The sequence below is a fragment of the Podarcis erhardii genome (genome assembly GCF_964252035.2).
Source record: "Podarcis erhardii genome assembly, chromosome: 10".
NCBI lineage: Eukaryota > Metazoa > Chordata > Lepidosauria > Squamata > Lacertidae > Podarcis > Podarcis erhardii.
The window spans coordinates 67192259-67213238 of record NC_138500.1 but is presented as its reverse complement, the minus strand read 5'-3'; the positions used below and the strand labels follow the sequence as shown (position 1 = coordinate 67213238).

At 42.8% G+C, this 20980-nt stretch overlaps 1 protein-coding gene across 3 annotated transcripts; it reads left to right on the top strand.

Moving 5' to 3' along the window:
• Nucleotides 1–5255: 5255 nt before the first annotated feature.
• Nucleotides 5256–18105, top strand: GTSE1 (G2 and S-phase expressed 1). Of its 3 annotated transcripts, none has more exons than XM_081877928.1 (12): nucleotides 5256–5448; nucleotides 7755–7840; nucleotides 9210–9267; nucleotides 9350–9968; nucleotides 11409–11579; nucleotides 12110–12248; nucleotides 13860–14198; nucleotides 14369–14438; nucleotides 15797–16048; nucleotides 16138–16315; nucleotides 17218–17346; nucleotides 17724–18105. In XM_081877928.1, the coding sequence occupies exons 2-12, from the start codon at nucleotides 7762–7764 to the stop codon at nucleotides 17805–17807; spliced, it is 2118 nt and encodes a 705-aa protein (XP_081734054.1). In that variant the 5' UTR covers nucleotides 5256–5448; nucleotides 7755–7761; the 3' UTR covers nucleotides 17808–18105. The 3 variants fall into 3 exon arrangements, with proteins under 3 accessions (XP_081734054.1, XP_081734055.1, XP_081734056.1); XM_081877929.1 differs by having other exon boundaries at nucleotides 5256–5453; XM_081877930.1 differs by lacking the exon at nucleotides 5256–5448 and adding an exon at nucleotides 5542–5632.
• The last annotated feature ends 2875 nt before the right edge of the window (nucleotides 18106–20980 follow it).

Here is a 20980-nt window from a genome sequence, read left to right as displayed (position 1 = left end):
TGCCATGCACTATACACCGGGCTTCCCTTTTGTTTGACCTGGAAGCTGCAGTTAGTGCAGGATACTGCAGCATGATTGCTGACAGGAACGAGGCCTTGTCGACATTGTTTTACCTTCTTGTAAACCGCTTCGAGGTGTGAGATGTATATATACACAATGAAGTGGTATATAGATTTTATGAAACAAACATGGGAGAGATTTTTGCCCCATCGAATAGCAGAGCTTTGGGTCATTCATTAACATCAATGGGCACTTCTTCACATAACACTTACTTGGTTTGTGAAATTGGCAGCCAAAAGATGTGCAAAGGACGACTGCCTTGCAAGGTTGGAAAGAGGGGGGGGGGTCACACCTATTCATTGAGGAAGAGGAGGAGAGTATTTGCGATTATGATCTGAAATAGCTGCAGTATGTAGAACTTCCAGGTTTAGAGGCAGTCTACCACTGAAGCCACCTGTTAGAGGACAATCAACAGGATTGGGCTATTCCTTGTGGGCTTCCTGGAGACATCTGGTTGGCCACTGGACCAAACAGGCTTTTGCTCTCCTTTTCCTGCTATGCTATATCCCATGAGGGATTGCAACACTCCACCCCAAAGGAAAGAGAAGCATTGCCAGCATTTAAAGGCTGCCTCTGCCTAGTCTTTGAAGGACAGCCCTGCCCAGAGAGGGAGGAGACCGTTAGGTGGGTCCTCCAAGCATCAATGGGTCCAAGAAGAGGAGCAGAAAAACACTGGGCGTCTGAGAGAGGAAGGTGGTGGAGTCTTGCTTGCAGACCCACAGAAAGGGCTTGACGGAGAGATGGAAGTGGGGAGACATGTAGTAGTTAGAGTGCTGGACTAGGGGGACCTGGAAGACCAGGGTTCAAATCTTCATGAAGCTCACTGATTGACCTTCAGCCAGTCTTTCCCCCCTCAGCCTAGCCTACTTTGCAGGGTTGATGTGAGGGTAAAAACTGGTGCCGGGGAGAACCAGGTATGCCATCTTGAGCTCCTGGGAGGATAGCTGGCCTATGAATGTAAACAATGAATGTAATTGATGAGATGGGAGAGGAGAGGAAATAGGAAGGCAGGGAAAGAGTGTGGAGGAGCTGAGCTCTTTGGGAGGGGAGTGACTGGTCAAGACAATTTCAGGGGGCTGAGGCTGTGCAGGGGATTCCAGGATCCCACCCCAGGAGACATAGAGAAGGGGAAGAAATACTACTTACAGTTTGAAGTTGAACATGGTATACAGAAAAAGTCCCTCCTTCCTGGCTGTACTACCTACGCCAAACCGTACCTCTCCAACCACCTCTCCTTCTGCCAATCACACACACTCCTCTCTCTCCTGATCTCCTCACTAACCCACAATGGACACCTGTAGTTGGTGGCTTTTAAAAGGGAAGCAAGACATGTCACAAAGGAGGGCAGGTCATTGTTCCCATGGCAACCCACCCACCTGGGCCAAACTCCCCCCCCCCCCCGCAATGTTTCTTCAGAACTTGGAAGCTGCTGTTCCGTCTGCAGGTGAATCTTCTCTTTTGGAGTTCATGTTTATATGTCAGATCATTCTTCATTCAGCCCCATTTCCAAAGGGAGACAATCCCAACATCCCTTGAAATGCTGTAGAAGACCCCCAAGTCTAGGGGTGTCCATAGCACAGGATTAGACAATCTGCTTTGCATTATCCCCATCCTCATAGATAATCCTGAATGACATCTCTAGGTGGGGCAGAGAATGTTCCCTGTCTGAAACCCGGGAGAGATGCTGCCGGTCAGTGTAGACGATGCTGAGGTGGATGGGTCAATGCCTGACTCTTCCCAAGGCAGTTTCCTACGAATATTCCTCTTAAGTCATTTACCCTGAAGACAAGCAAGCTAACTTCTCCAGAAGACCAACAATCAATTTCTCCATTTAGAAGACGATATGAAAAAGTCCCTGTTTTATATACAACAATGCAAGTACAAAAATCTTGAATATGAGAGGAAGCAAAATTCTGGCCTCTGTAATAAAGCAATAGGCAAAGGGTCCTGAAGCAGAGCAAGTTGGGGGGGGGAATGTATCTGTCAGAGACTCTTCTGCTATTCTTCCTGCAGGGGGTTGGGCTAGATGGCCTTTGGTGTGGCCCCCAGTTCCACGATTCTGTAATTCTAGGTTTGTACTCTGTACTAAGTCCTGTTATATTTATGCACCATCACTTTTCTATATGCCTACTTCAGTCCCTGGAGACCTAGTACATTCACCCTTCGAAAGCATGTCTTTAATGTGGTACCTCATCGAAGGTACACACCTCATTCCCGTGCACACCTCTACCTTGTGCACACTACAAACAACAACAACAGAAACAAACAGCAAACCACCAATCCTGCATTGAATACACACACACACACATACATAATTTTCATTAAGTTTTACTTCCCTTTTTCTCTTTCCATGCTTCATTTTGCATAGCATAAATTCCTTCATCTTTTACATAAACTCAACTATTCTGTATTCTGTATTACATCCATCAAAATTTATTTACATTGTTGAATTTATCTTAAAGCTGCCAATGTTTTCAAGTATACACAATCCCCCCCCATATATTCAATAAACATTTTCCAATCTTCTTTAAACGTATGTTCTTCTTGTTCTCTTATTCTATATGTAAGGTCTGCAAACTGCATATTCCATCAGTTGAAGTTGCCATTCTTTAGTTAGATGTTAGCCCTACCCCATAAATCTGTTGAGTGAAATTCTGTTCCTCAATTTAAAAAAAAACACCCTGTTTATTTCCCCCCCAATGTGTTCCCTTGGGTGTAACCAGTGTGTGGTGATCTTGTGGGAGTGGCCCAAAGAGCCACAATAAATGTGATAATGTGTACTCCTTTAAATCCTTGAGTGTGCTTCTAATAGAGAAATTATAGTAGCCTGTTACTTTATGAAACTGATGATTTTTCAACATGTGCCGCCCTCATTGGGGGCAGAAATACAACTAATATGTAAATCACAAAGATACAGCGCAAAGCTAGAACATAAGTTGCTACATGATGCAAATGGCTACACGTGATACAGGTTCCCAACATGCACACTAACACAATGTATTCCTGCAAGGTCATCACAGAACACGGTGGGAATCAGAGCTTAGTCAGCAGAAACAGCCAATGCTTATGCATATGATTGGTCTATCAACTTAAATGAGGCAATGATGTATGATTGGTGGAAATTGAAATGCTTTGTTTGAAACTTTAGGACCACTGGGCTGAGTTGCAACTTTTGCAAAGCTATCCCATTGTAACCTATAGTTTTGCAATAAACAACATTGGATTTCTACCCTGCAGTCTCCTGAGTTTTCTTCATTGGCATAACGCAGGAGATAAGGCATTATTTGCTTACAACAATCTGAGTGTGCGTTTGTGTGCATGTGTGCATTTGTTGTTGTTTAGTCGTTTAGTCGTGTCCGACTCTTCATGACCCCATGGACCAGAGCACGCCAGGCACTTCTGTCTTCCACTGCCTCCCGCAGTTTGGTCAGACTCATGTTTATAGCTTCGAAGACACTATCCAACCACTTCTTCATGGATCACTGCCTTACCGTGGCGAAGGGGCTTGAAGAACTCAGAGAAGCTATGAACTATGCCGAGCAGGGCACCCAAGATGTGTGCATATGGGCCAATAAATCATGGCATATGCCCCCTACACTCAGCAGACGGTACCACACTTCTAAAAGATAAAGAAGCTATTGCACCGCGCTGGAAAGAACATTTCCAACATCTCTTTAACCACAACTTCCCCGTAGCTGCTGAGGTCCTCTCACAAATTTTGCAAAAACAAGTTAGAGATGAGCTTGCAGTATCTCCAAATCTGGGAGAGTTGTGTACTGCTATTAACCAAATGAAAAACAACAAAGCCTGAACTTTAAAATGGAAAGCGTAATGCTGGTGGTCAACAAAAGAGGTTTAAAGACTCTCTCAAGGCAAATGTAAAAAAATGTAGTATAAACACTGACAACTGGGAAACACTGGCCTGCAAGCACACCAATTGGAGAACAGCCTTGACCAAAAGTGTCATGGGCTTTGAAGACGTTCTAACACAGGACACAAGGGAGAAACGTTCTAAGAGGAAGGCACGCTTGGCAAATCCACACCGTGATCAACTCCCGCTCGGAAACCTATGTCCCCACTGTAGAAGGATGTATGGATCTAGAATTGGCCTCCATGGTCACTTACAGACTCACTATTAAGACTGCGTTCATGGAAGACAATCATACTCGGCTACGAGTGATTGTCAAAGAAGAAGATAGATCTTTATTCCCCTTTGTTTCTGATGTCAATCTTCACTCCTCTCCTTCTTCCCCTGGCAGTGAAAGGGACCCCATTTCATGGTCCGCCAGGTGCCAAAATGCATTGGGTCTGCCCTGCCCTAATCCATACACACTTGCAGCCCCATACATGTTTGCAGTCTTAGGCTTCAGCCCTATATACACCCTTGCTAGGAAGAAACCCTCATGAAATTCAATGGGACAGACTTCAGAGTAAATGCACATAGGATTGAGCTGCAAAGTGGCAAACCAAAGCACGCTTACTAAGGAAAAAGCCCATTGAACACCATGGGACATTCTCCTGAGATAGCTAGCATAGATTGACAGTGTCATTCACAGGCAATCTGGGCTGTGATTCTATCAGCTTCTCTGCTAACCCAATCTGTTTGAAAAACACGAATCTAGACACAAAACACAAAACAGCAGCTCATGGATTTAAGAGATTGCTAACATGCACAATTATTGAATCATGCATTAGCACTTATCTTGCTGACAGCAGAGAGGAACACGTATTTATTTCCTGAATTTATACGATTGTTACTTTGCACCGTTATGCATAAGAACCTTTATTTCTCACGACAGAGAGTAACACGGATCTCTCCCCTGGATTTATTTCACTCGTTTCCTGACAAAAGTGTGCAAACTTAGTTCAGTTTTTCACATATCTATTGACCCCAAATAGTGAGCCCCACTGAATCATTTGAACCCAACGCTGTTTGTATCCTGTTGGCCTTTCACAAGCAATCGGGTCACAGAACACGCGTCGACTTTCAGCTGGGCGAAAGCCGGCAGGGGGCGCTGCGAGCGGTCTTTGCCGGGACTAAGCACCAAGACAACGGCCTCTCTGGGAATTCAAATCTCCAGTTCTCCACGGAACGTCGGGCGACGGGGAGAAAAAAATAAAGTCGTTTTCCTAGAGCGGCCGTTTCACGCTGACGACGTTTCTTAACGGGGGGGAAGGACGTGAACTACAACTCCCATCTATGCCTCAGATGAGAGTTGATTGCGGGGCGGAGTCCGCGGCTTGGTTGCTCTGCAATTGGCCGCGGTCGGTGAGCGTCGCTTAAATCCGCCAATCAGGAGCCGGGCAGGGCGGGGCTGTCGTTTCAAATGCAGCCGCGAGAAGCTGCACCGAGCGGACTCATTCCCCTCAGCGTGTCGCTTCGGCCAGGTGAGGTGAGGCGGCGCTTCAGGGACGGACCTAGGCCCCAGGCCCCAGGCCCCGGGGGTGGGCGTAGCTCGGCGTCGCCGGCGCTTGGAAGGGGAGAAGCGGCCGAGGCGCCTTCTCCTGGGTGTTTGTGCGTGTGGAGTTTTGACGCTCATGCGGCTAGTCCATAAGGAGGTCCCGCCCGGCGGTGAGATTCGGGGTGGCGCAGACTCAGGCCTGTGGGAGGGCAGGCCTGCTACAGTTCAATGAAGAGGGAAACTTAAGGGTTTTTATTTTTATTTTTATTTTTATTTTTTGCAAAAGGGATGGTTTGGAAGTAGAGTCGCCCCCTTTGTTATGGGGGTGGGCGGTGATGTTTCTTTTTAAAATTTCAAATTAAATACAGTGGTACCTCAGGTTACATATGCTTCAGGTTACAGACTCCGCTAACCCAGAAATAGTGCTTCAGGTTAAGAACTTTGCTTCAGGATGAGAACAGAAATCATGCTCTGGTGGCACGGCGGCAGCGGGAGGCCCCATTAGCTAAAGTGGTGCTTCAGGTTAAGAACGGACCTCCGGAACGAATTAAGTACTTAACCCGAGGTACCACTGTACCTTTATTGCCATCACAACATAAAATGTTTCAGATCACTGGGATAATAAAAAGGACAAGGGTGGAGCTGTCAAGGGTTATAGGGTCACACTGTGGTCGTGTGCACTAGGTGTGGAAGTGACTTCAAAGCAGGTAAGGTGAAAGGTAAAGGACCCCTGGACGGTTAAGTTCAGTCGAAGGCAACTGCAGTGGTACCTCTGGATACGAACGGGATCCGTTCCGGAGCCCCGTTCGCATCCAGAAGCAAACATAACTAGCGGCGGCACGTCTGCGCACACGCGTGTTGCTTTTCGCCCCTTCTGCGCATGCGTGTGACGTCATTTTGGGTGTCTACGGCAAAACCTGGAAGTAACACGCTCCGTTACTTCCGGGTTGCCATGGAGCGCAGCTCAAACGTGCTCAACCCGAAGCACATTCAACACGAGGTATGACTGTATGGGGTTTCGGCACTCATTTCGCTTTGAGGCCGAGGGAGCCGGCGTTTGTCCACAGACAGCTTTCTGTGTCATGCGGCAGCCAGACTGATGACTGGGAGTGGCCACCGAAACCACATAATACCCGTCCTGAAAGAACTACATTGGCTCCCAGTACATTTCCGAGCGCAATTCGAAGTGTTGGTGCTGACCTCTAAAGCCCTAAACGGTCTTGGCCCTGTATACCTGAAGGAACGTCTCCACCCCCATTGTTCGGCCCAGCCACTGAAGTCCAGCTCCAAGGGCCTTCTGGTGGTTCCCTCACTGCAAGAAGTGAGGTTACAGGGAACCAGGCAGAGGGCCTTCTCGGTAGTGGCGCCCGCCCTGTGGAACGCCCTCCCATCAGATGTCAAGGAAACAACTACCCAACTTTTAGAAGACATCTGAAGGCAGCCCTGTTTAGGGAGGTTTTTAATGTTTGAAGTTTTGTTCTGTTTTTAGTGTTCTGCTGGGTGGCTGGGGAAACCCAGCCAAATGGGCGGGGTATAAATAATAAAATAATAACCACCACCACCATCATCTTATCTGACTCCAAAAGGCAAAATAACCAAATAATCCTCACAAGAAGAATGCAAGTAAGGTCAATGCACAGCTGACTTGCAAGCTTTTCCTTTCTACTGTTCAAAGCCTTGAGCTTCATAATGCTATTATATCCTTAAAACTGAATGCTTGCAAAATGCATTTTTAGATACATTTGCAAGGAACACAAGTCTGCTGCAATTTCCCCCTCTGTATCTTGTTGAGTAAAGAACCGCAACTGCAAACTTTGCACAGCAGCCACTATTCTCCCCCCCCCCCCCGCCCCAGATGAAATCTGGCTGATGGGTTACATTCAGCCATTGGGCTCCCCCCACCCCCCTTTTTACTGTGTGCAATAGCTGCTTTATGTACAGCTGAAGTTGTAAGACCCTACTGCAACAAGCAGCAAATATTGCTTGTGGGATTTGACACTCTACCAAAAGGCAGTGTACTTCTCTGTAAATTAACCTGTCGAATCCGGATTGTTTGCCATAAGTGGATATGAGGAATGATGGTGTAGTTCAGTCCATGTGTATCTGATGCCAAGTACTGGCCAACATTTTACCACTGTTCTGTTAGTATAGAAAAGATTCTGGTATAGATACGTATGGGTGTGCAATGGTGGTGACTGTAGTGAAGCAGCTCTTTGAAACGGGAATAAACATAACTGGTGCTGGATTTTTAAAAATATAATATTGAGCTGGTTTACCTAATGTGTTTTGCAGTCGCATCATGGATGACAAAGGGAAAACAACCTTGCATTCAGAATGTAAAATGACAGAAGCCAAACCCTATGAGTGTGTGAATAATGGTAGGTGATAAAAACAACATTGCGGTAAGATATGAAGCACATTTGTAAATTACTGTCTTGTTTGTCATGAGACACCTCTAAAATAGAGTGCTCTTGAGTGGGAGGAGTAATTCAAGAGACTGGTGGTATTCCTATTGGGATAAAAAAGTCAGGCAGCACAGTGCTATGCTCAGGACTTGTAAGGCCACCCTCTACCTATGGCCTACACCCACGATAGCCAACATGGTGCCCTCCAGGATTTCTGGACTACAGTTCCATGACTTGGCCATGTTGGCTGAGGGTGACGACGGGTGTTGTAGCCCAAAACATCTGAACAGCACCAGTTGTCTGCCCCTAGCCTACACTATCTAATCTGCAGGCAAAAAAACTTGCAGGGTGTTCAAGCTTGTGGCAATCCTGCTTTTAATACTGCTGAATATTCTGCACACACAATTTGCTGTAGAATAAAGTTACAAAAAAAGGATAACTATAGGCTGCTTTAATGATGACTTACCTGTCATTAGGGATATGTAGTTTTAGGAATAATACTTGATCAAATGATTCTAATGACTTCTGACTTTATAGCTATTCTGTTTTGAAATGGGTGCCTGAAATTTCTTATCAGAAATACTGATCATATTGTTACATTGTATCCAAAGATAAAGACACACTGCAAGAATCTGATAACAATCTGCATAACAAATAGGCTCTGATTTAAGTTTATATTATAAACGTCTTCATTCTGGATTACTTGCAACTGTTTACCAGGAATAATGCTAGAAATAACTGCTATAGTGTTTAACTCTGCGCTCACTATCAAAGGTGATATGAAGAGCTTGCATTGAACTGTCCCTTGTGACCAGTTCGGTAATGCTTTGGCTTTACTCAGCTTAAGTACAGTTTAATGCTGGCTGGGCTCTAGCCCTGATCTAAAAACCTTCAGATAACAGTGGGCTACATATGAGCAGTGTCTGCCCCAAGGAAAACTCTCCATCAATATGATCATTGCTGTCAGCTTTTAAGGAGCCAGTTTTGTGGGGGAAGAAAGGGAAATGTGGGTCCCGTCCATCAGTACCCTAGCCTTAGTGCTGGTTATGGGATCCAATATTTGTATGAATACATGTACTCACACAGCATCTGATTCAGAAGGGTATCTGTACATAGAACCCTTTACGCACAGACCATCCTTTCTGGATTGGGGCACGTGTTCCACGCTGTATTAGAAATTAATTCTCTGTTCTGTCTTGCGTAGACTAGAATAATTTGAAACCAAAAGTAGTAGCAGAAGCTGAAATATCCGCAAGGCAAAGTGGAATACGGTAATATATCTACCATAAAAAGGTCAGCCATGATTAGTATAATAACAACTGATGCTCTGTTATGATTCCAGATTTTCGCCACCTGTCTGATGAAAAATTTGACTTTGACTTTTCGCTGTCTCCTATAAGGTAAACAAAGTATCTAAAGCAAACTGTATTTTTAAAAGAGCAAGCGATTTGGAGGTGTCTGACTAATTTGTCTTTATTCTAGTGAAAACGAGGATGAAGTTTTTGTCGGGCCCATGGGCCATAAAGAAAAATGCATTGCGACGACCCTTGAAGCCCTTGAAGCAACGAAAGACACAATTCCCCCATCACCACTTGTGGATGAACTAACATGGAGCCCCGTTTCTGAGGAGAAATTTGTGGAGATTTTTAAGGAAGCTCACCAGATAGCAGTCCAGATACAAAGTGGAACCAAAGCAAAAAGGAACAACGGTCGCCAGCTGGAAGAACGAAAGACAGAGGCTGTAGAAAAATTTGTGCAAGAATCTAAATCAAAACTGAAACTCCTTGAGAAAGGAATAGTGATGGATAAAACCCCAAAGGAAGTTAGGAGAGAGACTTACTGTGTGTACGAAAGTCCAGTCTCCCCACGGCCACCTTCGTTTCAGAAACATTTAAGGCAACCGATCGCGGGGATGGACAGCTCTCGTTCTCCACAAATTCCTCTAAATACTTCTAGTCCTGCCAGAATGGGCAAATTGCCCCACACACCGCTTGCATCTTTAGCGCAAGGGAAGAGTGACAAAACAAATAACAAACTGAGCACAGTTCAGACTGTAAAAAATGCATCTGCATTTGGAAATAGTCTCTTGTCAGCGGGACAGGTAAAGTTTCCCCCCCTCTGGATAGATTAAAGCATAAAGGGCAGTCATCTTGCCACATAAGAATGGTAACTCCCTGCTAGTTCCCAATCATTACCGTTTCCCCCCTTGTTTTTGGAGTTTCTTACATAGAGAACAAATAGCTGCATGGTTGTGATCTTATTTAAATTTGTTGACCCGAGTGCATAATGCACTCTTGACATTTCTGACTTTTATAGCTAGCGAACTCTATTCATACGCCTTTCAATAAAACTATAGTGGTATTGGTTGCTAAATATGACTTGAGGCTAATGAGAAATTGGTGGTCACCTCAATGCCTATCAGTGCTGCTGCTTCTGGAGTGTAGTCAGCTAGAAACGTCTAACCAGGTGCTGTGTGTCTCTTGCCTCGTTTGCGTGTCATATTGAGTTGCCAACAATAGCCATGGTTTATTCTTGGCTAATTGTTCAGGGGTGCAAACCCTGAGGCTGGTTTTAGATTTCACCACAAGCCAGACCATGGCTTAATTTCCCAGGAGGAGGGAGCAGAGAAGGCTATGCGCATCCACGTTGAACCGTAGCTTGTTTTTAACTGATTTAATGTGACATACAAATTGTTGTGAGGTGTGTTAATATTAGAATGCTGCTTTGTTTGTCGCCTTGACTTCCAGCAGATGGTTCTTCTAAACTTAACTACTACTACTATTATTATTATTATTATTATTATTATTATTATTATTATTATTAAATTTATATACTGCCTTTCATCAAAAGATCTCAGGGTGGTTCACAGACTAAAATATCATATAAAACACAGTAAATAATTAAACCCCAAGCAACATAACAATAACTCCGCCTTCCCACAAATGCATTTCAAAGGCTGTAGAATATTAATCAGCCAAAGGCCTGGTTGAAGAGGAACGTTTCTGCCTGGTGCCTAAAAATATATAATGGAGACACCAGGCAAAGCTCCCTGGGGAGAGCATTCCGTTTGCTTAAAGGCTCTTTGAAATCCACTTGCAGGCATGGAATCAAACCACCGCTGCAGAAGGAAACGCTTCTCCCGCCGAGGAAAAATATCCATTTGCAAGTGTAGTTTGAATCCATGTCACACCTGTAAATGGACTTCAAAGGTGGGTGCTCTCAGTACCCATCAGCTGATTGCTCTTGAGGGAAAACCTCATTGGCTGCACTAGGGAGTCCCTGATGAGGCGGCCAATCCTAACCACATGTTTGCAGACCCCTCACTTGCTGTCGAATATGTCAGTTTCAGGGCAGTTGGGTGTGCTTTGGTGGAAATGGCCTTGCAGGCTTTATCGGGGACCTGTGCTGGGCCTGTGGGAAATTAAAGTGTTGGTTAGAACCAGTTTATTGAAAGGATATTTTAGTTTAATGGGCAAACACTACAATAACATTACTGTTGACATTCTTTGGTTTACAAATGTTTGAAATCTGAACCTTGCAGCCAAAACAAGGGAAGCTGCCCAGTATTTCCAGCTGGAATAATTTGAGCAGTATGGAGTCGTCAGAAGATTTACTCTCTGACAAATCAAGTTTTGCTTCAGATGCGGGAGATGCATCCTTCTCTAACAGTTCAACGGGGAAAGACAAGAGAACTCTTTCAACTTCCAGCAAGGTAAATGCTCTTAATGAATAACTTCTGCCTTTGTAATTCTTGGTGACATCTGAAACCAGATGTTCTAGATTTGTGATACTGGATTAGCGATCCTTGGACCCAGTGTACTCTGTGGTACATGAGGAAATAGGCTTAGCAAAGAATCCAGTGATGCATATGAGTGATTTATTGAAGTAACAAACTCATGGTCTGAATCGACTTGACCCTTGCTGCCAAATTGAACGGGGAGGGTTCTATATGCTGTTGTGGAATGGAGTGGATGAGGAGGGTATAAAGCTCTTCATGAGCACACATAATGGAAATAATTTCCCAGGAAAACTTAAGGGTTTGAAATCACTGATCTGCAAAGATGTAGTATCTTAATTTGAAGGAAAAAAATGTTTAAACCCTTATTGCAGGAGCATTAGGGCTGGATATGCTTTCTTGTAGCCACACAGATGTGAACATAAGGAATATCGGTATTTCAGTAGGATAAAGTCTGTTAGATGTTCTTAGGGGTACCTAAATGACCTCTGCTACTGTCTTTACAGTTGGGGATCAAGGCAACGCAGCTGAAACGTCCTAGTAATATCCGTATGCGAAAGAACACTTCAACTTCTTCTTCTTCGTCCTCTTTTTCCAGCATAAGCCTGAATTCAAGTCTGTCCATCTCTCCTAAGATAGGGAAAGGTAACAAGTCCAATGTGGTTTGATTCTGGTTGGCTCTAACCAGAATTGGAATAAACAGTTGCAAAATGGTGGCCACTTGTCAAAATGGCCTGCTGAGTTGCGGGGAAACCTAGGTTCTACACACACACATGCTTCTTTCTTCTTCTTCTTTGGTGATCACGCATAGCTGAGTAAGATTGTCTTCCATGAACACTGTCTTAACAGTGAGTCCGTAAGTGACTGTGGAGGCCAATTCTGTTTTTGTTTTTTTTAAATAATATTTTATTAATTTTACAAAAAAGAAGAATTACAATAAAACAATAAACATCAAAACATCAACAAACACCAACATTCAAGCAACAAAAACAAACAATCAAAAAACAGAAAAAAGAAAAGTATTACAAACCTAAAAGAACTTAAGAAAAGTTTAACATAAAAAGGAAAAAAGAGCTCTTTTCAAATTCATATCCTTCATAACCTTATTTTCCTGACTTCCACCGCCCTCCTTTCTTGTATTCCACTTTAAAATTCATTTAGCAAGTTCATTTTTATTAGTTTTATCCTTTAAAAGTTCCTTCACATATTGTATTGTTCAAATTTTCGTCCAATATCTATCCCTTCTTTCATACTCTTATTTATCTTATTCACTAGAACCCCTTCATTTCATTTCAATGTCCTCAACATTCAAAAATTTTACAATGTTTTTGTAGGTAGTTTTTAAACTTCTTCCAATCTTCTTCCACCTGCTCTTCTCCTTGATCTCGTATTCTGCCAGTCATTTCTGCCATTTCCATGTAGTCCATTACTTGCATCTGCCATTCTTCCAAGGTGGGTAGATCTTGTGTCTTCCAGTGCTTTGCAATGAGAATTCTTGCTGCTGCTGTAGCATACAAAAAGAAAGTTCTATCCTTCTTTGGCACCAATTGGCCAACCATGCCCAGGAGAAAGGCTGTGGAGGCCAATTCTGGATCTACACATCCTTCCATAGTGGAGACAACACACACACACATACATTTTGCTCCTAAGAATACGGAATCCAAGCCCCAAATATTAAGTGATAGCAACAGTGGCTGAAATGCATAACTGCTGAGTTCTTTTGAAGCACAAGTGAGAAACTGATTTAATAAAATTGGTGCTCACTAACTTAAATAGTAATAGTCTAGTAATTATACAATTTGCATATTAATGAATATTTTTCATACAGAGTTCTAACCTTTGCAAAGACAATTATTCTGAGACATTGCACCTGTTGCAGTTAAGTACACACTTATGAATGTGGTCACCATAGACCAAATTGAATAATTGCATTATGCGATGGCTGTAACAACACCCTTTAAATAGTTCAGTCTCTTCTCCCTTGTTGGCTCCTGTGCTTCATACTTGTCCCAAGCACCTGCACTTTTCAAAACCCATGTCTCTTTGTCCTTATCAGTTAATTCAAATGTGTGTAACGCATCTCCACATCCATGCTGAATGTCTCTTCTCTCATTCTCTTACCCTCTCTCCCAGCATTGGGAATTAGTTGCTCAAGTTTGTTGCCTTTGCTTTCCCAACACTAAAGCATTAGGTGCGTTGATAGCAGTGCATACGTATATAAACAATAGATATAAAATTTCTTTTTTCCTCTCCCAGGTAAAATAGGTGTTGCTACTAAAGTTTCTGCACGTGGCTCCCGGCTGTCCTCTACTGCAAGCAAGATTGCGATTGTTAAACCTATGAAGGGGTTGTCTGTGCAGGCTTCCCATTCTGATGCATCTGGAAAGCAACATGGGTCCACAAGTGCTCCAAAAACAAATCCTCCAATAAATGCACCCAAATACAGAGTTGCTGATAAGTCTGAGGTGGCCGGTGAGATTTTGAAAGAGGATTCAGATCCTAGTTTTCAGAAACCATTGCAGAAAAGTATATTGGGAAACAGAACAGCAACTTCAAGTCCCAAGCCCAAAGCAGTATCTGCATTCTCAAAGGAAGGTAAGAACATTGGTCTTACCCATGTGATAATTTTTTACAGTTTATCTAACTTTTAGTGTGCCTGCCCTTATTTCTATTCTAAACATTGCATTGTATGGGGGGGGGGGGAGAATAAGAACTGAGCTGAGGATCAGTTAGCTGATTAAGTCCTGTAATTGTTTTCTCCCTAGGTGTATCTGAGAATTTTGTTGCCAAAGTGTTACAACCAATTACATCACTGTCTTGTGATCATGTTGGAAGGTAATGTTCTATATTTTAATTCATACTTGTTTTCCTCTAAGCTTCTGTCATCTTGAACTGACTTGCAGGTGCTGACAGGCTTATCAAGGTGGTTTAGAACTGGGTTTTTGTATATGGGGTGTGTGAAATTACTTGTGGAGAGACCTGAAGATGCTTCATACTACTTTAACAGTAGCATGTAAAGCAAAAAAGGCTGTCCAGTGGGATTGGCAGTCCTCAATATTCGAAGTCTTAGATGAGTTCTGTCCCTTGCTGTAGCAGTCAGGAGAGGGCTGGGTTACGTTGCCGATTCAGATTTTTGCTTGGCAATAATGAAGTCTTGTGTTTCAACAGTGTCTGTGAAACTACCTACAGTGGTGCCCCGCAAGACGAATGCCTCACAAGACGAAAAACCCGCAAGACGAAAGGGTTTTCCGTTTTTCGAGGCGCTTTGCAAGACGAATTTCCCTATGGGCTTGCTTCGCAAGACGAAAACGTCTTGCGAGTTTTTTCCCTCCCCCCCCCCCTTTTCTAAGCTGCTAATAGCCGCTAAGCCGCTAATAGCGCTAAGCCGCTAATAGGGATGCTTCGCAAGACGAAAAAACCGCTAGACAAAGAGACTCGCGGAACGGATTATTTTCGTCTTGCGAGGCACCACTGTATTTGGGTTCTGATTTGCACATCAGCAGTGAACATGAGATTGGGAATTTAACGTTGCCAAAAGTCCAAGTTTTACCCTTGTATCTCTTTTCAAAGTGTGCACCCAAAAGCTTGGTTCAGAGCAAGCCAAAACATGGCTTAGACTTCAAACATACATACAAACTATAGCTTGCAATTTCTTGCTTTCATTTGTTTTCCTTTTGCTCAGCAGTCCAGTCTTGAGGTACTGGGGCATCTGGAGGTAGAGCAGCTACTAATAAATTTGTCAAATCAGACATCACAACAAGCTGTAGTTAAGTTTAATTAACTATTGTTTGCTACAATCTCTGAAATGGACTGATGAGAATTTCAGCCTGGATTACATGTGGTACCTAAGCACTTCTATAATCTCCCAAAAGATGTTTTATCTGCTGCTATATCACTTCTCTTGGTTTGAAAAACCACAGTCTGCTATTCCGAACACCGACTTGCGTTTCAGAAAAAGCCTCAGTTTGGGATAAAATCAAATATTTCAGTGGCCTGCATACAGCCTAATAAAAAAGCTGAATTGGTTTAAAATGTATCACATTGCAATTCTTAAATTGGGTTGCTGGTCGCTCTTGACTGCATTACTGAAAAGTATTCGGGATACCCTACATTTTTGAGTATGCACTTAAACTTAGAGGAATGCTTCAGTTGTGATGCATTATCGGCTTCTAACTCTTCGTGTATCCTTCTAGCAATGTTGCAGTTACTCCACCTCGCAAACTATCAGAAGACGGATTGGTATTAAATACCTGTTCTGCTGCCAAGTCTGCCTTATGGACTCCATCCAACAGAAGGCATTCTGCATTGCCTACTCCCATTGGCCGGCGTACGTCGGGAATTCCATCACTAACCCCTAGAACTGTGCCCAAAGCAAGGTCTTCTCCCGATCTTGTGTCTCTGCGGCAAGTCTCGAGTGTGTCATCCAAAAAGACTCTAGAAGCTAGGTAAATCTAGACATAACCCAAACTGACCATCTTACACCGTTTTCAAGACGGGTTCTTAGATGAAATTCTTTGTGTCTCTTCCTTTCCAGTTTCAAATGGGCCAGAGAGCGCAAGACCCGTGGGGCCTATAGCTCATCTTCAGCAGAAGGATCTCCCCCACCAGTTGCACCTATTGCACTGGATTTTTCAACAGAGAAGTCTTCTGAAGAAACAGAACAGGACCTTTCTGAGCAGGAGAAACCAGCAGAAAGAACACCCACTGTGGAGGTAGGCTCCCGCTTTGTCTCCTTTTTTGTGTATATAGAGCAGCCGTCCCAGGCAGCTTTAAAATGTGAAGCATCTCTTCTTTCAGAAATTACCACTGCTGCAGACAGTGTCTATGTTGAAAAGGAGCTGAAAGGTGTTTAGTTATATCTAGCACCCTTAATTTTCTTGGTCACTTTCCCAATGAGCCACTGCTTGTTGTGAAGTTTGTGTAAAGCAGGATTTCTCCGGTCTTTTTTTAAGTTTTTTGCTTTGCAGACGATTGTCTGCTGAAACAACATAAAGTAAATTTATCCACGTGCCAATTGTTAATGGCTGCTTCCAAATAATATCATGGGTAATTACAAATATATGGAGACTCCTGAGTCAATAGGTAAAGGTAAAGGGACCGCTGACCATTAGGTCCAGTTGTGACCAACTCTGGGGTTGCTGCGCTCATCTCTCTTTACTGGCCGAGGGAGCCGGCGTACAGCTTCCGGGTCATGTGGCCAGCATGACTAAGCCGCTTCTGGCGAACCAGAGCAGCGCACGGTAATGCCGTTTACCTTCCTGCCGGAGCAGTACCTATTTATCTACTTGCACTTTGACATGCTTTTGAACTGCTAGGTGGGAAGGAGCTGGGACCAAGCAACGGGAGCTCACCCTGTCGTGGGGGTTCGAACCGCCAACCTTCTGATCGGCAAGTCCTAGGCTCCGTGATTTAATCCATAGCGCCACCCGCGTCAATAGGAGGCTAACCCAAACCAGTTCTTGGAGAAAGAACGTATTAAGTACCGTGGATTTTTAGGGTAGCAAATAGGTTTATTAAACAGTTTTGTTCTCATGGGCAGTTCTTTTGTAATTAACTTTATTTCAGGAAACACAATAGGCAGTCAACAACTTATAAATTACTATTTTTTCCCTAGACTTTACTGATAGACATTGGAATAGATAAAACACCACTTGCCACCCAGGAATGTGAAAATAAACCCCTTATTGATCTTTTTAATACTCCTGAAATAATTCCAGTTCCTCTGTTGAAGCCTGTAGGACAGGTAAGATACCCCGTTTTATATTTCCCTTTTTAATACTGCTAGCATGCAAGGATATTGTTTCAATATGAATGTCAGTGCAGCTGTATGGCTTCTCATGCGACATAAGCTGGAAAATGTACAGAGGACAAACTGCCATTCACAGCATATTGCATATGTGACATTCAGGAACTTAGCAAGGGAATTCTGACCTTGTATAGTGACATTGATTGGTTGTTGCAATATAAATATTTGAATTTATGGCTGTGTACTGGTGTCAAAGAATGCCATTATAAGACTTGTTAGCAAAGGAGAAGTTTGCTATTGTAATGGTTCAAATATTGTTTTAGTCAATGTCTTAACTGTATTTATCTGTCTCTCCTTCCCTTCCCTCCTTCTAGCCAATAGATCTGAGCTCTCCTCTCATCAGTTTTACACCGGAAGGAAATAAAGAGAACCTGGATTCTCCTCTTCTGAAGTTTTGATTTCCTGAGCAAATCTCTTAACTTGGAAGAGTTTGAGTGCAAAAACTGATGTTTCACTAAGCAGGGTGTGAGTGGGTAACAGGCTAGTAAAATAGAAATGAAGTTTTTAAACTGAGCACTTGACAAGTGTATTGTTGATGTGTTGTTAAGGGATAATAATAATAAAGATGGCTTAAATATTGATTACTCAGTACTTTCAGGAACTGATCTCAGATGCCTTGTGTGTTAAAATATCTAGTTTGTTTTGCACAAATTTGTCAAATATCATGAATTAAAATAAAGCGAAGGCATTCTAAAATGTATATTTTCATTAAAATATAGTGGAAGCCTTTCTGAATGCTTCCACCATTTCAAGTTTACAGTTCAAAGCGCCTACTAGGATTTATAATGTGCACACTGTACACTTAGGCATTTTGGTCTGTAATTTGTGACTGGAAACTCTGCAGTAACGTGAACAATTTGGTGAGTGATTATTGAGATTTACAGTATTTGAAGCAGAACTGATTTGCTGTATTATGATTAGGATGCATTTGTACTGTTCAATTTTCATAATGTGAATTTTAGTTGCATCATAGCCATATGGATCAGAAATCTGAACAAGCTGAGAGCTTTTATGCCCAGTGAGCTCTTGCTGCTCCTGTGCATCATGCTATCAAATGAAGAAAAGGGAATGATGGATCTGCCTCTGACATCTCAGTTCCAAACATTTCTGTGAAAATGAATTTACCCGAACAGATCAATTCAAGCAAGGGGGCGGGGGAATGGGTGACTTCACTGATAGTTTGCCTTAACTGGATGCAACGATGGACAAATACTAGGCTGGTCTTCCCTTGCAGCTCGAAATGTAGTTCAAAGAACAAGTAAGTGGTAGTGACTTGGGAAGTATGGGAAAGACTTTGGCTTCAGTAAGCATATTAAAGCATACATAGTTCTAATTCAGCCTTAGCACAAAGCTCTCTTTACTGCCACTACGGAAAGTCCTTCTCTGTGAAGGAGAAATCTGTTCCCTCTCCTGCAAGCCTTCTCACATGAATTCCTTGCTGCGTTTGGCTAACAGACTGTTAAATACAAAGCTCTGGTTTATTTATTTAATCCCTACAGTCCAAGTGGCTTAAAAATAGATGAAGACTCTTGTAGCATATACACTGAAACTAATATGTATCTTTCAGAATCTAGGTGGAGAAACTGTGTGTGTGTGTGTGTGTGTGTGTGTGTGTGTGTATAACACAATTAGTATTTTCTTTTCCAACTAAGAAAAAATGTAAGAATTTATTTAGGCAAACAGGAACCAAAACATATGGTTACAGGGTCCAGCAGAGATCTATAGGTTACTATATTATTTCTAATGGTTGTTTCATAGTTTAGGTTTAATATATTATTGACAGATTCATATCAATAACTGATTCTAGACTAAATGTGAACTTAACGTAATTTAACTAGCAGAATCAAATTAAATACTGGATTGAAACTCACTGTGTCAAGTCATTGCCCCTTGCTGGGTTAAGCCATTATAAATCAGATGTTATTGTTCCACACAATATTTGGAAGAAGTTGCTACAAAGATAAGCTGGAAGTCCTGCAGAATGCAGTGAAAGTCTGCTCAATATATGCACTTTATTGTCAGAAATTGAGGTTCAGTCATTCGCAGTGCACGCTTAAGAGGGAATTATGTGAAACTTTAGTCAAGGTGCTATGTTCTTGTGTTTTGAGATATGAAACCTTTAGAGTTCTTGGTGTTTAACACGTCATTGCTTGATACATAGTTAAGCAATGAATGTTTGTGAGAGAACTGGCCTCTCAGACTAATCTGAAGGGTATGAGAGATGGCATACCTCATTTGCCTGGGCCAGACTTCCCCAAACTTGGCCCTCTAGCTGTTTTGAGACTACAATTCCCATCATCCCTGACCACTGGTCCTGTTAGCTAGGGATGATGGGAGTTGTAGTCCCAAAACAGCTGGAGGGCCGAGTTTCGGGATGCCTGGCCTGGGCTATGTCAGCCTTTTCCTTTTCAAAAGCTTGCAGCAAGCAGAAAAGCAAACCGTCTCACCTAAAGGCAGAGCTCAACCCTGTAATCTGTTCAGTGAGCACTTGCCTCAAGAAGCATCTGCTGGGATAAGAAAGTGGGGGTTCTCTGCTCACTTTAATAGCGGAGCAACTGCTGTTGGACCCCAGTTCCCATTAGCCTCCCCCCCCCCACTGGAGAAAGGCTGTTTTCCAAGACCTGCTTTGTAAGTCACTCACTTTGGCATCAAGACAACAAAACTTTATAAAAGAAACGGTTTATTGCATATTTACAAATAAACAGTGAACGGATAACATTGGCAGGATTATTGTAACTGCAGTTTTATAAGCGTATATATTTAAAGTAGACGAACAAATGAGCAAATTAAGTTAATTTGGAATATGCAGAAAATATAAAAACATAAATGTAAGGAACTGCAGAAAGGGAGAAGGAAGGAAGTCAAGCTTTGAAATGGTAAAACGAGTGTGCAATTATTGAAATGTATAAAACTGAAAATCATGAATGTTTCTGGTCAACGTGGGACTCAAAGCCATAACACCAAGATGAAGCATCTCATGCTCTAACCAACTCAGGTATGCTACCCATGTATTTAAAGGGTACACCGGCTCTCTCGGCCAATAAAGTGAGATGAGCGCTGCAGCCCCAGAGTCGGTCACGACTGGACCTAATGGTCAGGGATCCTTTTACCTTTCACATGACCCTTTACATACACATGCATTTGGAGAGGATTTCTTAACTTGGCAGAAAGAAAGAGAGAGACGACCTGAAATCAGGGCCGGATTTAACTTTGAAGAGGCCCTAAGCTATTGAAGGTAATGGGGCCCTTTCTATGTCCAGCTGTCCTTTGTCAACAACAACAAATTGTTGCTGTTTTTTGTATTGAATATATGCTATATGGTAATTTATGGACCTAATAGGTATCTAAAGCCATTTGCACATAGCAAAATATGTATTTTATCAAAGTAATTGTTGAACTGAAATACAATTAAGAAGTATATTAATAGTGAATTTTTTGGGGGGGAGGCCCCAAGAAGAGTGGGGCCCTAAGCTTTGTTTAGTTTATACGCAAATCCGGCACTACCTGAAATACAGAACAAACTATCAACACAGGACGTGGCATTTTAAGCCGAAATAAGGGGCCACCTGTT

Bases quoted from the DNA above. Each gene is read 5' to 3' on its own strand.
- GTSE1 (XM_081877928.1), top strand. From the start codon at position 7,762: ATGGATGACAAAGGGAAAACAACCTTGCATTCAGAATGTAAAATGACA. The intron at 9,969-11,408 runs GTAAAGTTTCCC...TGAACCTTGCAG, and splicing joins GTCTCTTGTCAGCGGGACAG to CCAAAACAAGGGAAGCTGCC. The intron at 16,049-16,137 runs GTAAATCTAGAC...CTTCCTTTCCAG, and splicing joins AAAAAGACTCTAGAAGCTAG to TTTCAAATGGGCCAGAGAGC.